We start from the raw sequence: 22,579 nt of genomic DNA on the forward strand, positions 1-22,579 counted from the left end.
ACTGGGTGTCAGGCAAATGGCACAGCAGGGCCACGGGGCGTCAGGGACGCCGGCTGTCAAGCAGGTGAGTGGCGCATCAGGGACACAGGGCGTCAGGGACACTAAGTGTCAGGCGGGTGGCACATCAGGGACACCGTCCATCAGTGGTGCCGGGTGTCAGACAAATGGCACTTCAGGGACATGGGGCATCAGTGGTGCGGGGCGTCAGGCGGGTGTCACTCCGGGCACAGCCGGCGCTGCGGGGCGAGGCGCGGGCGCAGGCGGGGGCCGCCCCCTCAGCCCAGAGGCCGGGTCGCCGCCCGGCGCCGCCAATGAGGGCCGGGGACGTCACGGCGCGCGTGACGCGGCCGCCGCCAAGATGGCGAAGGTGTCGGAGATGTACGACGTGACTTGGGAAGGTAACGCGGGCGGCGGGGCGGGGACGGGCGGCGCTCGGGCCTCGGGGAGCGGCGGCCCCGCCGCGGGGCCCGTGTCCCCCCGAGCCGCCAGAGCCCCGGGGCTCGGCCGGGGCCGCGGAGCCCGCGACTCACCCCATCGCACGGGGATGTTCGGAGATCCGGCTCCCCGGGCCTTTGTAGACTTCCTGTCTGATCGTAGCGATTATGGCCTTCCCTTAGAGCGATACTTTGTGAGGTTTACCTGACATTCCGAGCGGGCCTCTCTTAAGCAGGACAGGTTCAAATGTGAGTCCATACAGCACTCGAGCCCATTGCTGGCCGCGATCAGGAATAGATCAACGTTTGGGGCAGTGGATGTAAACTGGAGTTGGGCAGGTTTAGGCTAAGGAAGAATTTCTTCACCATGAGGGCGGTGAGGCGCTGGCACAGGTTGCCCAGGGAAGCTGTGGGTGCCCCATCCCTGGAGGTGTTCAAGGCGAGGTTGGATGGGGCCTTTGGTAACCTGATCTAGTGGGAGGTGCCCCTGCGCATGGGAGGGGTACTGGAACTAGATGATCTTTAAGGTCCCTTCCAACCCAAACTATTCTGTGATTCCATGCTTCTCCATGGTTTTGGTTACAGAGCAGTGATTCAATACGTTGCAAACATTGTACAGTAGAGAATATAATGCAGAGGGAAGTTGTGTTATCTTTGGGTTTTTTTATTTATTTACTGCTACTCTGTGAAGGAATAGTTGAGCGACAGAATAATTCCCTAAGCACAGGTTATCGGATAGTTTGGTTTTTTCAGGATGGCGATGAGAGGGGTAATGTTGCATGGGATGTGTTTTGGCAGATGTCAGTGACTTGCCCATCAGAAATAGTGCCCGTGCTGACTTCCCTGCACCTTTTTCTAGAGCACTCCGAAGGGAAACAAAGTGGAATTTTAAATCTTCTGTTTTCAGCTCAGATTGAACTAATCCCAGAAAATATTTTAGCTGGTATTGAAAAAAACTAGAGGTGTAACTGAGTGATTAAGGATGGAAAAGACTGTATCCTTGCCAGCATGTCTGGTTGTTGGCTTATAGGTAGTTTTGCTCTTATACTTGGTTGCATCACTGTGGTGTTGTTAGACTGATTTAGCCCTTTGGGAAAAGATCGATTGCCTGTTCTTTTACATCTCTTGTGAGAAGCTATGGCAGTTGTGAAGCTCAGCTTGTCTGAGCAGGCAGGCCACTGCATGGGCAGGGAAGTTAAATTTAGTGTTACTAGTTTTATTGTTAGGCTTTCCCAAAAGTTGCTTTAAAAACAGCTTGTGTAAAGAACTTTTCCAGTTTTTATTTTGCTTGACTATAAAATGTTATAAACATAGGTAAACATAGGATAGGTAACATGCACTGTGGATGTGTTCTCTCTTCATTTAGCTCTGTATTGTTTTGGCTGAAAGTATCGTAGACAGAGTTGGTGTGTTTATCTTCTAATGTTAAGGTCAGATATAGGATGCTCGAGCTTACTGCTCTAGGACTTTGCTAGTTCTCCATGAGGTGAGCATCTTTCTCTTGGAAATAACCTCGGTATTCTGTTTCCAAGAGTGTTGATTGACATTTGTTTGACATGGTCCTAGGTGCGTGGTTTTGCATATGGGTTTGCTGCACAGGAAATTTTTAGGGACAGTCAGGTTCTTTGGGATGGAGGTGGGAGTTTAACAATGATCAAATAAATGTTAGGTAAATGCATTACAGAGGTGCTTAGGATGAGGTCCAAAAGTAGCTTTGATTTTACTGTCTGTAACAGAAAAACAATCTACAAATGAACTCTACAAATATGATGATTATGGGGGTCCCCGAGTATCTGCTGGTGGTAGCAGTTTTTATATGTCAGGGTAACATTTTGGAGTATGCAACATATGTCTGCTAGTCAGAGTAACTTCCTTCATTTCATCAGATGTTCCTAGATTTTGAGGACTTGAAAACTATGATCAAACAAACAATCGAAGTATAAGTATATAAATAGTTATGGGATTATTTCATATCTGGCTGCCCAGACGGAATTAACTGATGCCTGAACAGAAACAATAATAAACACCAGGTTATTTCTTTTGGCTTCCTGTAGACTGCTCGCATGGTTTTAGGGAACAGCAAACTTTGTGGCAAGTGCATCTGCTCCTTTCAACTTGTAATATTTTGACTTCTGTGTGCAAAGCTTGCTAATTACAGAGAACCTACGACTAAAACAAATGTTGTAGTGGTTCAGGACCAGCCCGTATATATGACAGGAGTAATTGTAATTAAAACTAGACATTCCTTTAACTTTTTTTCTTTACTCCCCAGTTGCTACTGCCCAGCATTGCATTAGATGCTGTTTGTAGACAAGGCTTAAAATATTATTGGCAGACTCTTCAGATTGCTTTGTTAGTGAAATATTAATTATAAACTTTGACATTATAGAAAGCCTTGCATAATTTTTACAGCAGTTTTTAGCATTTTCGTTCTTCTACATTTAACTTAGAATTCAACATTTCTAAAACAAATGAGCTTTTTGATAGGTTCACATGAATAAGAACGTTTATTTTTACTTTGGTTTTTTCCATCCGTCAGCTGATTTACTGTTCTCTGTCCTGCAGTTTTTTCCATCTTTGTAAATGCTGTACTTGGGTGATGAATGGTGGATGTGCATTCTATTATACATAATTCAGACACTATTCCATTTGGAATTGCACTCAAATGGAGGCATTGATAATTTCCAAGTAAATGAGTAGGTAGAAATCAGACAGTTTATTTTTGTGGGTTTAGCTTGTCAGTTTTTGTGAGTGTTTGTATTCTTTCACATTCTGGCTGTCTAGCTTTGAATTTCCAGGGGCCATCATGTGTCTAGAACCATTTAACTTTACCCATGCATATGAAATGCAACCCTGTGGTGGTTTTGGTTCAATTTCAAAATATAAAATGTAGTACAATAACAGTCTTATGAACGATCCATGATCAGCTCAGGTAGATGGAAGAAAGTTCAAAGCTTAGTTTTTGCTGTCAGTTGCATTAGCAGTGTGTTTTGAACTGCAAGAAAAACTGACAGTGTTTAGATCTATGGTTGTGTTTGGTTTTCCAGCTGCAGTAAAGTTTAAAAAAAATATTGGCAACAGTTGTACTGGTACCTTTGTAAAGCCACTATCTAGTAATGAAAACTATTTTCCTTCAGTTTTCCTAAAATCTATTCTCGTATGTGGAACATCTATGTGTAAATAAATGTATATGTGTATATAAAATCATGCTCTTAGCAATATCCTGATCCAGAGAATAAATAAAAGTTAGGCTAGGTAGGGCTCTCTGGCTGACTTCATGAGTATGCCTGCTTTCTTGGAAATCTGATCCATAGTAAATGTACTCTCCAAACAAAAATCGTACTACTAAAATAAATCGTCTTTTGTCTTACTTAGTAGAGTGATAATTTTCATACCTTTAGGCACTTCCCTGGCACAGAAAGCCTTCACTTTCATGTCTTCTTTTATTGCCACTCCTTTCTGTAGGAGTGTGTAGATTCTTCTCAGAGTGGAAATTCACAGCGTTTTTGCTTATAACACAGTGATTGAGTTCTTACAGTTTTTCTAATACTTCCAAGTGAAAATTTAGTCACCTGGAGCAGAAATGCAACTTTAGTATTCTTTGGAAGTCTAAGTGTGAAACTACTTGGGAGAAGACTGTCATAGACTGTTTTTCCTAACCATGGGTAATATCCAATAAATAATAAAATTTAATGGGCAACTAGGTTTAAGGTTTTTTTTACTGCATATGTTACTCAACTGAGAAAGTGCAAACTTAGAAGTTGAATTGGTTATATTACAGCATGAGCACGCTTTGTGTGGTATGGTTGCAGAGGTCTGGTACACCTATCTGTTATCGAGTAGTTTTCTAATTAGTAGAAGTCACTTTTTTATAACTATTAGTTGCTAAACCCATTCTTTATGTGAATATTTTCCAGAAATAAAATTCAAATTCCATTACTACCTGGAAATCTCAGTGGTTTTGGTTGTGTTTTTTTTTCTCCTCTTTGCCCCAAGATATGCGTGATAAAATGAGGAAATGGAGGGAAGAAAACTACCGAAACAGTGAACAGATAGTGGATGTTGGAGAAGAGTTAATTAATGAATATGCATCTAAACTTGGAGATGATGGTAAGTAAACAATCATTATTTTTAAAACTTCCATTGCCTGATTTTGCTTCTATTTTCAGCTTCTCTTTTGTATGTTTGTGTTGCCTTTCTGTATCTTGATGAAATATATGTATATTACTTTCTTAGTCTAATAGACTGCCAGAATTCCTAAATTTTATTTCTGTCCCACATACAGGCTGCAGTGAAAACAAATGGAAAAATTACCTTCTAGAACTGTTAGTTTGCTATATTTGTAGGTAGACCATTATGTGAAAATTTAGCGTGAAACAGTTATCTCGCTGTTATTGGACTGATTTTCTGTTCTTCAGCACTGTGGCAAAAATCGAGAGGTATCTTTTTATAACAGAGAAAGCTATTCCTTAATGAGATTATACATACTGGAGGAATTAATATTAAGGCTGTTTTTATTATAGCATTGCATTTGTGATATTATAGTTGAAGGTAGTTCTAAGTTTCCACTATTCATGAAATTATTATTTTCAGGGGATTTTAACTACCTCATACAATTTTTGGTAGCCACAAGCTTGGACGTAGCGTTTCTTACTAAAAAGAGGACTGTTTAGAAACTTGTCATGATACAATAGCAGTCTTTAAGCATAAAATTAAACGAAGTGTGAAAGTACAGCAGGCTGCTATTTAAGATTGTATAGCTTTGCGTATTAATCTCACACGGGTTTTTATTTTAGTGCTCATTTTTCTTCTTTTTCCCCTTTTTGTAAGTCAGGTAATTTAATGTAGACACTCTTCAATATATTTCTCTTGTAGTTCTTTTATTTTATTAACTGTTTTTATATAGTCAGAAGTGGATTTTAGCAGCCACTGCAGTGCATTTTATTTACTAGTAAAAGTTACAGTATTCCATATGATTAACTTTATTCAGCTTTAGTAAGTTAGCTTTAATTTCAAATACCTAACTACATATAATGTTCCAGGAATTAAAATCCACATTCAGAAAGACGTTTTACCTCCCTTTCTTGTCAGATGAGGTATCTTTCAGTACTGGGTTTGGGGTACTGCAGATGGGATTTGTTTTATATCTCGGCTTAGCTCTGGTTGTCTTGCACGCTCCAAGCTCTAATTCTGTTCTGGGGTTCTTTCCATTATAAGGAATTTGGCTGCTGCAAATGCTATACTTTTTTTGGATGTAAGTACATGGATATTTTACCTAAAGTATCATGTACTGAAGACACTTGTATGCGTAGGAGTGAGTCATGAAGTGTGTTTGGGGAATCAGTGCCTGAAGAATGGACTGCACTGTGAGAGGGTCTTGCACTGAACTGTGGGGAACGTGCTTCTTTGTAGAGTGCATGGGCAAGCTTTATTAAGCCCATCAGCAAGAGAGTTTATTAACCCACCAGCAAGAGGGTTGTCACAGGTTCCCTCTGCTTTAGAAGAACTTTGAGAGGTAACATTTGTTTTACTTTCTTTTTACCGTATTCCTAGTAATTTATGAGAATTATATTTTGGTAAGAAAGTTTTGAGGAGCTTGATATTCCTCTCGGATTTTACCAAAGCCTTTCTGAAACACTCTTCTCAGTAATACAAACTGAGTCATTCCTTTCTTGTCAATGCTGTGTTTGTTCATCTTTTCAAGACACAGGTTCTTAGCAATTGCACAGAAGTATCTGAAATTTATTTACATATTGGCATTCTGTTTAATTTTTTGTTTAAAATGTAGTATCAGAATGGTAACTGTATGTAGTTTGAAAAACAAACAAAAAACAACCACCAAAAAAACACCAAACACGTATAGTTGACCTAGAATTCTTTTTTGTGTAGCCACAAAAGGTGAATGAGTTGTCTGTGATGGATGTTAAGTCTTGTTGCTTCGTGTGTTTTTAGAAAATACCTGGATATTACAACAGCTAAATTCAGAACGCATATAGAAGGGAAAATAATAAATGCAATGGGATAAGTTATTTCAGTATCTCTATAACTTCCCTCCTCAGACAGAAGATATACAATGTAATCGAGGGGAAAAAAAGATTTTGTCATTATTAGAGTTTTTTAAATAAAAATAACTTACTGAATATTCAGTCTAAAGGGCAGGGATACTATTATCTACATCATAACTGTAATGAAAATTTGGAATTTACCTATGGACAATTAGTAGTCCAAAGCTATAGGGTTGGACTTCAGAGTAACGGAATAAGATCTTTGGCTTTGTTTTGGCTTCTTTTTTAAGCTTGAACGAGAAAGCCCTATTACGGTTTAGAAAAACACATCTCAATGGACTGGTTACTTGATTGTTTTACAAGTGTTTGTATTGGGTTTATGTGGCAAGGTTTTAGTAGCAGGGGGGCTACGGGAGTGGCTTCTAAGAGAAGCTGCTAGAAGCCTTCCTCATGTCCGACAGAGCCAACACCAGCCACCTCATAGATGTTCTGCTGCTGGCCAAAGCTGAGCTTGTCAGTGGTGGTGGGGTGGCATATTTAAGAAGGGGAACCCCACCACCTCTGCCAGCAGCAGCCAGAATAGAGGAGTGAGAATATGTAACAGAAACAACTCTGCAGACACCACGGTGAGTGAAGGAAGAGGTTCTCTAGGCACTGGAGCAGAGGTTCCCCTGCAGCCTGTGGTGAAGACCATGGTGTGGCAGGCTGCCCTCCTAGAGCCCCTAGAGGTTAATGGTGGAGTAGATATCCACCTGCAGCCCGTGGAAGACCCCACAGTGGAGCAGGTGGATGCCTGAAAGAGGCTGTAATCTTGTGGGAAGCCCATGCTGGAGCAGGCTTCTGGCAGGACCTGTGGACTTGTGGAGAGAGAAGGCCAGGCTGGAGCAGGTTTGCTGGCAGAACTTGTGACCCCATGAGGGACCCACACTGGAGCAGGCTGTTCCTGAAGGACTCTATCCCATGGAAAGGACCCATACAGGAGTAGCTCGTGAAGAGCTGCAGCCTGTGCTCAGATACTCACACTGGAGAAGTTCATGGAGGACTGTCTCCAGTGGGAGGGATTCCACTCTAGAGCAGAGGAGGAGTATGATGAGTCTTCCTCCTGAGGAGAAAGGAGCAACAGAGACAATGTGTTGCACCCTTAGCAAGTTTGCGGACGACACTAAGCTGGGTGGAAGTGTCGATCTGCTGGAGGGTCGGGAGGCTCTGCAAAGGGATCTGAACAGGCTGGCCACTGGGCAGAGTCCAATGGCATGAGGTTTAACAAGGCCAAATGCCGGGTCCTGCACTTGGGGCACAACAACCCTATGCAGTGCTACAGACTGGGAGAAGTCTGTCTAGAAAGCTGCCTGGAGGAGAGGGACCTGGGTGTGTTGGTTGACAGCCGACTGAATATGAGCCAGCAGTGTGCCCAGGTGGCCAAGAAGGCCAATGGCATCTTGGCTTGTATCAGAAACGGCGTGACCAGCAGGTCCAGGGAGGTTATCCTCCCTCTGTACTCGGCACTGGTGAGACCGCTCCTCGAATACTGTGTTCAGTTCTGGGCCCCTCACCACAAGAAGGATGTTGAGGCTCTGGAGAGAGTCCAGAGAAGAGCAACAAAGCTGGTGAAAGGGCTGGAGAACAGGCCTTATGAGGAGCGGCTGAGAGAGCTGGGGTTGTTTAGCCTGGAGAAGAGGAGGCTGAGGGGAGACCTCATTGCTCTCTACAACTACCTGAAAGGACGTTGTAGAGAGGAGGGTGCTGGCCTCTTCTCCCAAGTGACAGGGGACAGGACAAGAGGGAATGGCCTCAAGCTCCGCCAGGGGAGATTTAGGCTAGACATGAGGAAAAAATTCTTTACAGAAAGGGTCATTGGGCACTGGAACAGGCTGCCCAGGGAGGTGGTTGAGTCACCTTCCCTGGAGGTGTTTAAGGCACGGGTGGACGAGGTGCTGAGGGATATGGTTTAGTGTTTGGTAGGAACGGTTGGACTCGGTGATCCGGTGGGTCTCTTCCAACCTGGTTATTCTGTGATTCTGAGCTGACCATAGCCCCTGTTCTGCATCCTCCTGTGCCACTCAGGGGGAGAAGTAGAGAATTCGTGAGTGAAGTTAAGCTGAGGAAGAAGGAAGGGATATAGGGGAGTTGTTTTTAAGATTTGGTTTTATTTTCTCATTATCCTACTCTGATTTCATTGGTAATAAATAAAACTAATTTCCTCAAGTTAGGACTGTTTTGCTCATGACAGTCATTACTGAGTGATCTCCATGTCTTGATCTTCACCTACAAGCATTTTATTGTATTTTCTCTCCCCTGTCCAGCTGAGGAGGGGAGTGACACAGCAGCTTTGGTGGGTTCCTGGTGTCAAGCCAAGGGCAACCCACCCCAGGGTTCTTTTGCCTAATATCTGACACTGATCTACAGTAGAGGTAGAGTATCGAAGAAGTGGTTTTATTGAATGGGGAGAGCCATTCCATAAACTTTAAAAGTATCTTATTCTTGTGTTTACAATTTTTAAAAAACCATATTATATATTTTATTTCGTGGATATGTTAGCAATATTTTGGTTTTCTATACAATAAAAATAGAAAATACTTTTTTATATGTATATATACACACACACCCCCCCCTTACCACCGTACAAATAGTTCCAATGGGACGTGGGTTTATGAGCGAATTAATGCCTGTTTCTCTTAATTTGTGTACTTGGCAAGAAAGAGCGTTTTTTTTTTAAAGTGGAATCATAGAAACTAATTTGAAAAATGAGAGGGTCTTGTTATTTTAATTTTATATTTTCTTTTTCTTTTATAGTAGTGGAAGATGTTCGCTTCTGTTCCAGTTCTGTGAAATATTGGGTGCAGCTAATGGGATATACATCAGTTCAAAATGCTTTGTACTTTAACACTGTGTTTCCCTCTAGCAAAACCTCTTTTTTATGCAGCTTGTGTAGGTACATTCATTATGTTCAAGATCTTGTTAGGCCTAGTACATAAATTATGTAATATGTCATTGATTTAAAGAAATTGTTCAACTCCAAGAAGAAGACAACATTTGTAGGATTTTCAGCAGTGAAACTGTTAAGGGAAATTTGGTTTTTTTCTAGCCCAAATTCTGGTTCTCCAGGTCTGATCAGAGAGCAAGCCCTAATGGGGATCTGTTTACAAGACCACAGCTATAATGTTAGGAAAAGGAGAGAATTAGAGCTTTTGTGCCTTTCAAGATGTCAAAAGGTACTTTTTACAAAAAGCAATAAAATTGCTTAAATGCATGTTTAATTAATTCCAGCAGTTTCTTAAAATGCTCCCATTTCAGTAGTGATCCGTGGGAGCAGAACGGGAAGAGTATCCAGACAGAATTCATTAATCTTATTTACATTCTAGGTGTTTCCCGTTATCTTAAAAAAATGAATTATCTACATTAAATGTCTCTTTTTTTTGTCCAGTTTGGATAATATATGAACAGGTGATGATTGCTGCCCTGGACTGCAGTCGAGATGATTTGGCATTGGTAAGTTTTTAAGTTGACTTTTCCCTCAAATATTAATTTTCTTCCTAGGTGTCTCTTTCAGATAGTTCTTTGGGCAGTTACAGGATTTTGTGAACTCCATAGCTTGGACTTGTCGAATATCTATCGAAAAATACACTGCTGGGAAGAAAGTGCCTCCACCCACCTCTCTAATATGTAACTTCTATTTAGACAGATCATGTCTCTTCCAATAGCCATGAAAATATTTACAGCTACTCTGGTATGGGATAAATGTCAAGAATAATATTGAAGTTACCATATTGTACAGAAGGTGTTTGTTTATTGAAAACCTCTCAAATTATTTTAGTTTTTTGAATGTTTTGAGGGAAAATGTCCTGTCATGCATATCATATTATATGTCATGTTGGCTATCATCAAAGAAAGTCATTGACTTACTGGAGCAAGTCTTCAAGATGAATAAGGAGCTGGGCTGCATAATCTATAAAGAAAGGTTGAGAGATCTGTGTTAAGTCTTCAGAAAACTAAGAAGGGTTTTTTTGCCATCTTTGAGTATTTACTAATGGGAAGGCATAAAGAAGACGGAGACAAATTTTTATAGATGTGTAGCAAAAGACAAATGTGAGAGACATATGCTGCAACAAATGAAATTCCCATCAGATTTTAGGAGAAGTTTTTTAACAACGGGATTAATGAACACTTAGGGGATTAATGGCACAGAGGAGCTGTTGAAATGTCCTTGATGATGCTCAGAAGGGAGTTGCCCTTGCACTCACTTGGAAGCTGGCTCTTATTTGAGTGGAGGATTTGAAGCAGATGGCCTCCAAATGTCCCTTGCAATCCAAATTATTCCATGATTTTTGATAAAACTGTTTTTAATGGATATTTGTGTTCGGTCAATTTGTATGCAGATTTCTTTGAATTATAACAATTTAGATAAAATGAGTTTATTTAGAACTGTAACACCTGTTTACTAGATTAAAAATGAAAAAAACCCCACTGAAATAAACAAAAAGCCCAACCAAGCTTAGCTAATATTTTAGAGGAAACAACTGAAAAAGGCAAAAAGTGTGTTTTACTGGCAAATGGTAATAATCTTTTCATCCATCTTTCACAAAATGCTGATGAGAAGAACATGAGCTTGTCTTGTGCCCTGAAAGCCAGCAAGCTTGACCTTATTCTAAGTAAAAAGAAAGGTATTTTCAGGAGTCTGGATCTTTTGTGAATATTATTCTTGTAGTCCCTTGTTTTCTGTCAGATGGCAAAATACACTATAAAATCTTCTAGCTTCATGTGATGCCATTTAGGAGAAGCTTAATGGCTTGGACATCAGACTAGAGGATGTAGTTGGGAGAAGGGCAATTTGAAGGTAGACAATCGACAAGTTTATCTCGCATCCCATACGTGTATGGGAAAATGGAGTACACTGGAAAGCACAGCACAACACACTGAACTTGTCATGAACCCACTGAACTTCCCTTTCTTTTGTTCCTCAGAAGAAAATACTGTTGTAGTGTAGCTGTCTATTTAAACAAAACTAAATAGACTTACTATTTAAATAAATATATTTCTCTGTTCTGATTTATATCTAAAACAGTTTTGGTCTTTATTTTCGGGTTTTTTTTAGGAAGACTCTCACAAAAGTGTTGAGGGACCCAGTGTTGAAAAATCAGTTGTGAAACAGTGTTTATTTTTACTAACCCTGGCAGGAATTTTGAATTTCAGTTTCTGTGCCTTCTAAGGGATGTTGCATGAGATGAGGAAGTGCAACATTTTATATACAGCTCAGGAAGGAGGTTAAAAGCTTAGAGGTAAACATAGTTGGGTTTTGTTGTTGTTTTTTTTTTTTTAAAAAGATTTATTTATAAAAAGAAGTAGTTAATTTAAGCGAGTCAACATATGTGGCTTTTTGCTATAGCTGTAGTCACAAAGTAGACAAACAGCTTTGGAACTTCTGTTTTTTTAGCAGTGAGCTTTTGACAGCTGTGATGCATTTTATTTAGAGGGATAGGTCTCATCTGCTGCAAATGAGGAGGCTGAGACGTTTTTCAGAATAATTTATCTGAGTTTTGTTTCTTCTTTTTCTTTCCTCTTTTTATTACCGTTGTCCTCTCTGTCCTGCAGAAAATGGCTCTGTGTAATGTGTGCCCCTGCTGCAGTCAGACAGTTCTTTCCCACACATGTTTTGGTGAAACGACCAACTGTTGGCAAGCACTTGCACTACCAATGTTTTACATGCCAAAGTCCAGGTTTATATGTCTTTGTTGTTGTCAGACATTTAAAATTAAAAACTGATACGATTAAAAAATCAGAAAGCACATTAAAGTTTCACATAGAAATGAGATTTGCCATTTTAACTGTTAGGTTTCTTAGAGAATCTCAAGTGTAGATGATTGGCATAGTGCAGAACCAGTCCTCAGTGACACCAGTGATTATGGGGACTGCAAGTTAATTCTTTTGTAAACAGACCATATTTATACAGTGCTGCTGAGTCCAGAACATTTTGAAGATCTAGCTAGTGTAGTTTATTCATGCACTTTTGCTTTCAAAAGTGTTGCAATGATGTTGCAATGAGTTGTTTGTGACTGTCTCACAACTTTTCACGTCACTTCATCTTGTCTGATATTTCAATCTACAGGAGTTTACTTTGGCCTTATGGCTGCTGCATTCAATTGAACAGTGATTGTGTAGTCAAGTCTAACAATTCTGCTCCTGGAGTACTCCTGCACTTGAGTACTACATCATCAGCTTTTTTTATAGTGTCAGTAGAGTTTGTTTAGATGTGAAAGTCCATCTACAGATTGTGGAGATCAGTATTGAAAATGTTACAGGTTTTGACATTTTAGAATTTTAGTGGAGAATAGCAGTGTATGTTTTTATACTGAATATCATTGTCCTTCAGGATTCCCAGATTACTGGAGCACAGAGTGTATTTATTGTCTGCAGAAGTTCTTTTTAAAATCTAGAAGGTTGTTTGGATTGTAAAAGCTGGAGTGAAACTACTTTTCTGGAGTTTGATGCAAGTTTTCCTGTCTCTTAAGAACATTCACAATTAGTTGAGAAGTCACATAGGTATGAATGCTAAGTATGTGTAGGACTTCGTGATAGTTTGTTGTCTGGAGCTGAAGCTGTTCACCTAGACATTATTCAAAGTGGCAGTAAACTGTTTCTGTACTAAACATGATCCTCGCTATGTGAAATTACATTGTTGAGATTTTGGCTCATTGGAAACTAAGATGATCATGATGAAAATAAGTCTGTGCTTGCTTGAGGCTAAGCATTACTTCTTTTGATTTCTGTTTCCTTTCTCTCTTCTCTATTTTTTTGCATCTGGAAGGGATGTGAATATTTCTCCTTGCTGCGCCTTAGCAACCTGTTTTTCTGTAGAAACAGAGAAGGAACCTAATTTTTACTGATTTGCTTTTGTATTTTTCTGTTGACCAGTGGATGTGGTGAGATGTAGCAGATTATGTAGGTAGGCCTCCTCTAGTATCCTAGGTCTGAAGAACAAGTTTATAAACTGGGTTGTATAAACAGGCGCTTGGAAAAGGAGGGTTCTGTGTGAAGCTCTTAATATGATTCAAACCACTCATCTTTTAGAGAGTCTTGGGACTGTCATGCCTCCCACTGCAGTGAGTCAGCTACAAACTTTGCAGTGCTATCTAGCCACATTCATGAGATGGTCAGAGTTAGTTTGCTCTGGGGAAGTTGTGACTCAGTCCCTCTACCAAACATGCTTTTTAGCTAATCCAGAAAAATCTGCCTCAGATGAATTCCTTTTATCCAGCCCAGGTGCCTCGTTGATTTCAGGGGTTAGAAGCTGTGCCTCTTATGCCAGCAGGTTCAACCCAAGCCAGTGACAAACATTTTCTTTGGATTTCAAAGTTTTATTTTAAAAATAAACACAGAGCATAGTATTAGCATAGTTTTTTTCCATTGTGAGATATCCATTTATTAAAGAAGTGTCATGTAAGCTCTTGCCATCTTTTTTTTTTTACTGTCTTGTGTTATTGTGAGGCAGCTGGGTAGACTTCAAGTTTTAATAGTATCAGAACTGTTTTAGTAGGCTAAGTTTAATTTTCTTGTCAAATAAGTATTTGCATGAACACCTGATAATCTAACAACCTGGATGGAAGATATTTTTTAGTATGAATCTAGTAACAGACAAAAGTTTCAATTTCTGAGCTTTATCAACACATTTTATTGCTTCTTTGAAATACTGATGTTTGCTTTTACTCAGAAGTGCTGTTTCAGGTTTTTGAATTGTCAGTCAAGGACATCTTTTTTCTTTGTTCCGGCTTCTGTGTAGATAATTATATTCACAGTAGTATTTTCTGTTTTATTTGTATAGTTCTGTCTTCAGGAACTAAGACGGCAGTTTCCTGGGAGCCACCGGGTCAAACGATTAACTGGAATGCGATTTGAAGCTATGGAAAGGTAAAACCTGAATTTAGAAAAATGTACTTTCTGTCTGGAAAGGTGCTTGCTATTTCTTAAAAAAGCATTCAGGCACTGTAGAAACATAACAAAACAATGCTGGGCAGTTTCTTTATCAAAAATAATGGTGTGCATAATCATACTATAATGTTTAGACATTTTTACTCCATTTTTGCATATACTATGCAATGTTACATTTTTGTAACCTTCCCATCTGACTTCACAGATTAAAAAGATCTCTTATTCAACAGTGTAAGTCATTATACTCTAAAACAATAGGCACTTTTTTGGCAAAGTCTGAGTGTTGTAAATTTCATCTCACAGAGCTAGAGCAGCACGTGAAAATCAGTACCAGAACTTTTTTTGCCCTCATTATTCTCCTGTGCTCCTAATTGCCACAGGATGTAGCTCTTTTCCCTAGTTTTCTGAGTGTGGATAAATCTAGCAGAACACAATAAGGATTGAATCTATAAACTTTGTTATAGAAACAACTCAAATAAGCATGGAATAGAATGGCAGAACTTAAGAGTCAGAATGAACTTTTTGAAATATCCTGTAGGAGGATTATAACATACGAAGTTGAACAGGAATTATTAAAATAACGTACAGCTTAAAACTTTACAGATTTCCAAGATGAATGACCTCATGGCCTGAGATTAACCTTTATTGTCCACCTTTTTCCTTAAATACTTCTTTGATGTCATGATTTTGTTCTGAAGCATGTGTCTTGGATGTTGAGGACTCTCAGCTTCCATTGCCTTTGAATGGCAGATCAGTTCCGTGCCACATTTTGCATACAGAGTTGGTGAAATTTGAAGCTTTTGGCCCATCTTGATATGAAGGAATTAGAACTTAAAAGTAAACCCTAAGTGCTTGCATTTGTTTGTTTATTTAGCAAATGTTTTTCAACCATTACATTCTTGCAAAATTAATTTCAAAAATGTTATTTGATATGAGCCACCAGTGAATGTCCATTCCTTGGATCAAAAAAGAGTTGAAAACTGGACTCCACAGCCACGAGAGCAGTCTTGAAGCAACTAGATGTTCACACTCACTTTATGTCAAATATACATTCATGGAGAATTTCATTACACTTGGCTCTTTTTCTGTCTTCATCTGACATAGGGTAGGAAGACAGCGAGAGAATGGGAGCAGATTTCCCCCTTTCCCGAAAAATGTGCAGAAGTGCAAAAGATCATAATTCCGTTCAGGCTTATGTGACTACATTGCAGATGTTATTGAATGGGAACAGAGCTCTGTGGAAGGTGACTGCTACGCAAACATTGTGTGTTGTTTCAGCAGTGATGTGCTATTGAGCAATGATTGAACTGTTGAGCGATAGTTTTCTGAAAATTCTCATAAAAATTCTTGATAGAATATCTCTGTCGGGTTAGATCCTTGAGATTAGAATATCGGGGGAGCAGAGGCGTTAATGAAAGCTGAGGTTTCATCTTCATAGATTTTTCTCCAGAAGTCAGATAAGAAAAAGGCTGCAGCTCTGGGTTGTCTTGAACAGGAACGTGTGTGCATGTGCTCTAAGCCATGCCCTGGAAAGGCCTGTCTCTCTCTACTGACTGTAAATAAAACTGAGGGAGTCTTCGTCTGCAGTGTTCACATTTTCAATTGATGTGAGCTTCTTGTTAAATTCTAGTTGAGTTCTAACATCTAGAAAGGATCCTGCCTTCCCCAGCAGGAAGAGGAAACATTGAAGAACATCCCTGTAGACTGAGTCATCCCTGTAAACTCTTGCTAATCAAAACAATATTATTCTGGAACTTCACCCTGTAAACCTGGGATATGGCCATCATGTTCAGTTTTGTAAATTACTTTTAATAAAGTAGTAATTAACAAAAAGCATGAATACAGATTTTTTTCAGCACATCTGCTCAAGTTGGTAGTTGTCACTTTCTACTCGTTTCTGCTTTTGTGCTTCCATTCACATTTGTTTTCATACCTTATGGTAACTAGACTGGACAGCTGAACTATGTTTATGTCATCTGTGCTCAGGGAGCAGTGAGAGTATGTAAGTGGACATCCAAGGTGAGAAGAGGGTATGCAACGTCAAAATCAGTGAGCAGTACCTCTGAAAAACTACTTGACAAACTATACATGAAGACACAAAGTGTGCCCTAGTTATGTGGTGACAGCACATCAGCTGTGTAGTCAAATGTTTTTTGGATTGAATTATTTCATCTGTCCAGTTCAAGTTGTATAAACAGCTGGCTGAGCAAATGGATCTGTTGCCCAGAAAGTTTAAAGTCTGTCACAGCTAGAGTAACCTGTTTTGAGCATACTTCAAATAGCATAATTAATTAATTAATAAAACTTATGTATTGATAGTGGAAGAATTTTCTTTCAAAAGATCTTTCAAGATTTATGGTGTAGTCTAGAGGTTGACTATTCTTTGAAGCCCCTCAGTTTACTGTATGCGGCTGCTTATGCTTTATAAAATCAAACAGAAGAAAACTAACATGAAGCTTAAAATTACAATAATAAAGTGAAAAGTCATTATTTTGGATGGCCTTTCAAATTTGGGCTTTTTTATTTCTTGGGAGAAGTGAAAGGGAGAGTTGGGATGTGGTGATTAGACCTGCTAGGTACAGAAAAGAAGAGAATAGACAGAACAGTAAGAAAATGGGTGTAATATATATGTTGCTGCTGAAACAGTATTTAATGAAGCAATTGTCATCTATTTTTTTAACTTGGTGACATAAAATACTGCTGTTCCTATTCAGCACTTGAGAATTTTGTGTGAATATAGTTTGCTTAAATATATTCAGTATAAGAAGTGCAGGAGGGCTATTAACTATTGCAAGGACAGTCAAAAACTCAGGAGTTGTGTCTTATCAGAAATAAATGGGAATCATTTCTTTGAACAGGTATGATGATGCTATCCAGTTATATGATAGAATTTTACAAGAAGATTCAACTAACACAGTAAGTAAGTTTAAAAGATTTTTCTTACTGCAGTGGTTTGTTTGAAATTGTGATTACGTTTTGTGGGTTTCACTGTGGAAAAACTGTCTGTATTACTGTAGTTGTTTCCCTTAGTTACCTAGTATAATTTCTTATGTTGCTTTCATTAGAACAAAGGAGAGTTTTTTTTCATGTTGAGAAGGTGTGATTTAATACCTGCTTACACACTGAATTCAGGAGACAGAATTGTAACTAACAACCTTTCCAGCAATCTTAATAGTGTTTAGATTGGGCCTTTTAAGCTTTTACATTCTCCCTGAATATTCAGTATTCAATGGACCAGTATAGTCTGCCATGTGTCTTCTGTTTTCCAAATGCTTAATCTTACTTAAATATTAAGTATGAATACACTCAGGTAGTGCTTGAACAGTAGTTATTTTGATTAATGGTCTGGGACACTTTACTAGCTTTTGAATCAAAATGCTATAAAGCTTGCCAGTCATATAGTACAAAATCTGAGACAGACTGTACTTTTTATTTAAGTGTTTTTTGAATTCCGGTTGTGTAAGCCACCTTGAGCTATGAGATGCCAAAATTAAAGTCTAGAGAAACTTGTAGCAATATGTTTAACATATTTTTTTCCACAAGGGTAAAACTAGAAATATGAAGGAGCTATAGAGTTTCAAATATTTATGTCACATGTTGCAAAGCCAATTATTACTAATCATTGTCTGTTTGAGGATATATGTTTATGTTACTTAGTTTCAAGGAACTAGTTGTCTTTATTGGGTAAACTTCTATGTAAATGTAATACTTGTGCTATTGCAGATGTTTTGGCAGTCTCTTCTTAAACCTCCTTCGTGCATTTTGAACCTTTCTTTAGTCAGTGACTTGATATGGTCTGCTATTCAGGAGGGGAAAACCCACAGGAACATGGATAACTGGGGTTGACGAGGGTATAGCAGAGCTGTATATAGATGAAGTGCCATCATTGAAACAAAGTAAACCTTTAAAAAAAGCCAGGAAACAAATTAAAAAAACCACCAGACACTAGCAGTCATAAAACTCCCCAAACCACCAAACGAGAATATTTTTTTCAAGGCAACATGTCTGAAAATGTTAACAAGTTAAGCATTTTGACATCAGTGATATAGTAAAGTCTGTGTCTTTTAGTAGTGGGCTTTTTGTTTGTTTTTTTAGTGCAAGGGTAAAAAGAACCATTTCAATTCTGCTCTTTTATCTTTTGCTCTGCTTAGGGTAGTACTCTTTGGTTTTGGGTAGTTTGATCACAAGGTGTATAACTGTCTGTGGTAGATGTTGATGGGTTTTATCAGTGTGACGCCACAAGAGCAGGTCATGGAGGTGCACATTTTATGAACTTTTGCGGAAGGCAGTGGAAAATGGAGCAACACATTACAATGACTTCTGTGGGCCACGGGTCTTTGAAGTGTGTATTTTGGCAGTTTTACTCTTCAGCTGTCTCAACGTGACTAACATCATCTGACTGAGTTGTTGGATGGTTTTATAAATTAAACGATACATTTAAAGAAGTAATATGCCTAATTTGGATTTCCTCCTTAACAACATCATAAAGATCCATAAAATGGTGATGTTTAGAAGCATAAGACATAAATACTAGAATAGCTGCATGATCTATTGGATTTCTTAAGATCTGAGAAAAGAAGTAGAGATTGCTAAATGCCAAGCAAAAGTTTCTTGCTGTGCTGCTACAGAATAGCTTGATTAAGGCTTGCATGTGAAGAGTGAAAAGTTTTGATAAATTGTCATGCGTGGATTTCTTTGTGTCTTTTACCTGTTAATTATTTCCATGCACACATGTGGCTGCTGTAGGAAAATAAATATTTCAAGGTTTTAAAAAACAAACTGTTGCTGAGTTTGTCTTGGCACTCACCTTACTTCATTGCAGTTTCTTCTGGTCTGCTGACACATGGAGTTGCTTATATACATTAAACATTTTGGCAAGTGCTCTCAGTGAAACGTAGACATTTGTTCACACGAACCATGTAAAAAATCACATGTTGAATCAACTGACAGATTCAAACAGAAACATGGAAAAATCTTTTTTAAAAAATTATTTATTTTAGGGACCTAGCAGGCTTTTTAGTTATGAGAAGTGAATTTTGAACTCAAATTATGTAATGGACACTTATGTTTTTTGATGAGGTTTTGTTGCATGCAAAACACTGAAACAAAGGTAACAATAATTATTTTATTTCATTTCTTAAGATAGAATTCAAAGTAGTCCTTGTTTTTAAAAGACTGTCTCTCTGTTTTATCTCACTTTGAGCTTACATGCTGAAAAAGATAACTGGTTTGATGATGGAGCAATGCTAATATTGTTACTTAGAATCATAGACTAGTTTGGATTGGAAGGGACCTTAAAGATAGTTTAGTTCCAAGCCCCTTGCCATAGGCAGGGACACCTCCCACTAGATCAGGCTGCCCAAGGCCCCATCCAACCTGGCCTTGAACACCTACAAGTTCCCTGGGCAACCTATGCCAGTGCCTCACCACTCTCACAGTGAAGAAATTCTTCCTTATATCAAGACTAAATCTGCCCCTCTCCAGTTAATATTCCCCCTGGTCTTGTCACTACAAGCCTTTGTAAACAGTCCCTTCGCAGCTTTCCTGTAGGCCCCCTTTAGGTATTGGAAGGTCGCTATGAGATCTTCTCGGAGCCTTCTCTTCTCCAGGCTGAACAAGCCCAACTCTCTCAGCCTGTCCTCGTATGGGAGGTGCTCCAGCTCTCTGATCATCTTTGTAGCCCTCCTCTGGACCTGTTCCAACAGTTCCATATCTTTTTTATGTTGAGGATTCCAGAGCTGAGCACAATACTCCAGGTGGAGTCTCACAAGAGAGGAATAGGGGGCAGAATCACCTCCCTCAACCTGCTGGCCACGCTTCTTTTGATGCAGCCCGGGATATGGGGCCAATCTTCAGAGATTGTGTTTCATTTCTCAAAGCATGTAGGTGTTAAATAAGAGCCTTTCCCTCCTCTAAAGAGTTTAACATAAATGGATGAGATGTGACTACTGTGAAAAGCACAGCTTGTGTGCATTTTAATAGGATAAGAATGGGAACCTTTTCCATTCTCATCCATTTTGGTTGAAATCGAGGGTTATTTGAGCTGTACCTGGCATATTATTCTGTTATTAAAGCTGCATAACATTTTCCATCATAAAGACTTTTTTATTAATTAAAATTTAATGTAATATCCAATTGAAGATGTTTATACTGATCCTGAGCAATGTCCCAGTTGTTTGTAGATATTCAGATAAAATGCTTTGTCTGTTTCTCGGAACAAAATGAGAGGGACATTGATTTTTCAGCAGGGTCGGTAGAAAGGACATTTTTGTTTGTTTTTGCTGTTAATATGTTTCATTGAGAAATCCTCATACTGCTCTGCTTTGGAGGAAAGCCTTGGATACCAGCAGGAAAAAAGCTCTTAATAGAATGCAGCTTTTATTATACTATGAGAAAAACACCCAAACTGGCTACGTTGCAGGCATTTGAAAATCTTCACTTTATGTTCTCAGTAAAGACTGATGGAATTTTTATTAAATACATCTTAAAATCCCGTTTGTATTGAGCATGATCTACTCCAGGCTGCAGAGGTTAAGCAGGACTCCTTGCAGTTGCTCTGCATGGCTGTAGGGCTATGGGAAGGGGGCCGAAAGCAGGGAGACTCCTTTCTTTCCTGAGTTGCACCCAAGCATTGATCTGGAGAAGGAAAAAACATCCAGGAGGAACTGAGTCAAACGAAGAGAAGGCAGAACTGTAAGGACGAAAAGAGAGAGGGACCGATAATGGAAGGTTAAGTGTTTAGTTAACAGGAAAGGTCAGGTCAGATGTAGGGGAACAGATTAGATAGCTTAAAGTCTGGGAAGGAGATTAGAAAAGAAGGATTTCTATTAGCGATTAAGTCTTGGGCACTTTTTTTTTTCTTTCCTAAAAAATAAAAATAATCACATTTTTCTTGAGGCATGTTCTTTTCTACGGTCAGCCTTGAGACCTGCTGGTGAAATGTCTCTTATTCCCTGTAGTACGTGGTCTGTATTAGTTCTGTCAATAGCTGTTTTAGCTCCGATACTGAAGGCACGTATAGTTTGAATGCTATAAGTAACCAAACTTGTGGTTCTGCAAGATGGAATTTCTGTTCTTTCGCTAAAGAAAAACTCATCTACACTTCATGCCTGCTGGAAATAAGGCTGAACACTTAAACATGCTACTTAAAAAAGGCCAGAATCTCCTTGCTCTTAAAATGACTGGTAGTTGAAGTAAGTAATTATTGTTTAGTGATATCCTTTGTAAATTCAGATAATACAAAGGCTCAACTGTGGTATAATTTTGTAATATGAAATGTAATACTGCATTCGAACTTTAGTCACTTTTAAATTGCAAGTTGATTTCACAGTATTTTCAGTTTCTTTATTACTGGATTGGATACTTCGTTGGGGTTTGTTTTGGATGGATTGCTTGTGTATGATAAAATTCAGTAGGAAATTTGTGTGCAGTTGATACATCCATATTTTGTTTGATACACAAGTACTCATTTCTGGGAATGGGGCTCTTACTACTTCTATTTGTGAGTTTCTTATGTATCTTGTATGTTTTTTTCTCTCATTTGTCCTATAGCAGCTGTGTGAGGTGGAGCGCTATTGACAGTTTACATATAAGGAGCAGATGAAGGCCCAGCTCTTTAAAATTATTTAGGTTCATTTCCTAAGCAAGCAGTTAGCCCGTTTTTTTTTTTTTGCTATTGATTTCAATTCTGTAATAAATATTAATTGAGGACTTTTTAAACTGTGTGTACATATCTGTGTCAGATTAAGTTGAATAGCATTTGACATTATTTTAGCCATGCAAAGATTTTGGTTTTAGGGAGCAATTTGAATGTAGACCTATTTATTTTAATTACATGGGTAAACATTCTGTCAGTCAGGCCCTTCTTGAGTTGGCCTGTCCAGGAGCACAGACAAGACTGGTGATGAGAAGGGAAACTGAGCTCATGTTTTCAATATTTAGGGTGGTGTCTGACCCACTCAGCTGTCATCCTAGTACCTCTGTAGTTTTCTCCCGATTCTTCAACTCAGCAGTCAATATTGCAGACCACTTGGTCAATACCAGGGGAAAGTGAGATGAGGCACAATGTTCTGCCTTAATTCTAATCCACAGAAAATATGATGTCTTTATTTGGATCATTTTTCTGTTTTTCTTGCCACTTTTTCAACTAAGCTTTTAATATAATAAGACACTGAGTATGCTTGCTTAGCTCAGGGCACGTGGATAATCTCATTAACT

At 39.0% G+C, this 22,579-nt stretch overlaps 1 protein-coding gene across 2 annotated transcripts in view; it reads left to right on the forward strand.

Moving 5' to 3' along the window:
* The first annotated feature begins 342 nt into the window (after positions 1 to 342).
* The window catches only part of EMC2 (ER membrane protein complex subunit 2), a 41,144-nt gene continuing 18,907 nt past the window's right edge, over positions 343 to 22,579 (forward strand). The window contains exons 1-5 of one of the 2 annotated variants that reach the window (XM_069854547.1): positions 343 to 398; positions 4,431 to 4,544; positions 9,864 to 9,928; positions 14,256 to 14,341; positions 17,221 to 17,278. In XM_069854547.1, the coding sequence (XP_069710648.1) occupies positions 359 to 398; positions 4,431 to 4,544; positions 9,864 to 9,928; positions 14,256 to 14,341; positions 17,221 to 17,278 (363 nt within the window). In that variant the 5' untranslated portion in view covers positions 343 to 358. Of the gene's footprint in view, positions 399 to 3,031; positions 3,131 to 4,430; positions 4,545 to 9,863; positions 9,929 to 14,255; positions 14,342 to 17,220; positions 17,279 to 22,579 lie in introns of those variants that run through there. The other variant, XM_069854548.1, reaches the window with a different exon arrangement.

Source organism: Phaenicophaeus curvirostris, chromosome 3 (assembly GCF_032191515.1).
Source record: "Phaenicophaeus curvirostris isolate KB17595 chromosome 3, BPBGC_Pcur_1.0, whole genome shotgun sequence".
Taxonomy (NCBI): domain Eukaryota; kingdom Metazoa; phylum Chordata; class Aves; order Cuculiformes; family Cuculidae; genus Phaenicophaeus; species Phaenicophaeus curvirostris.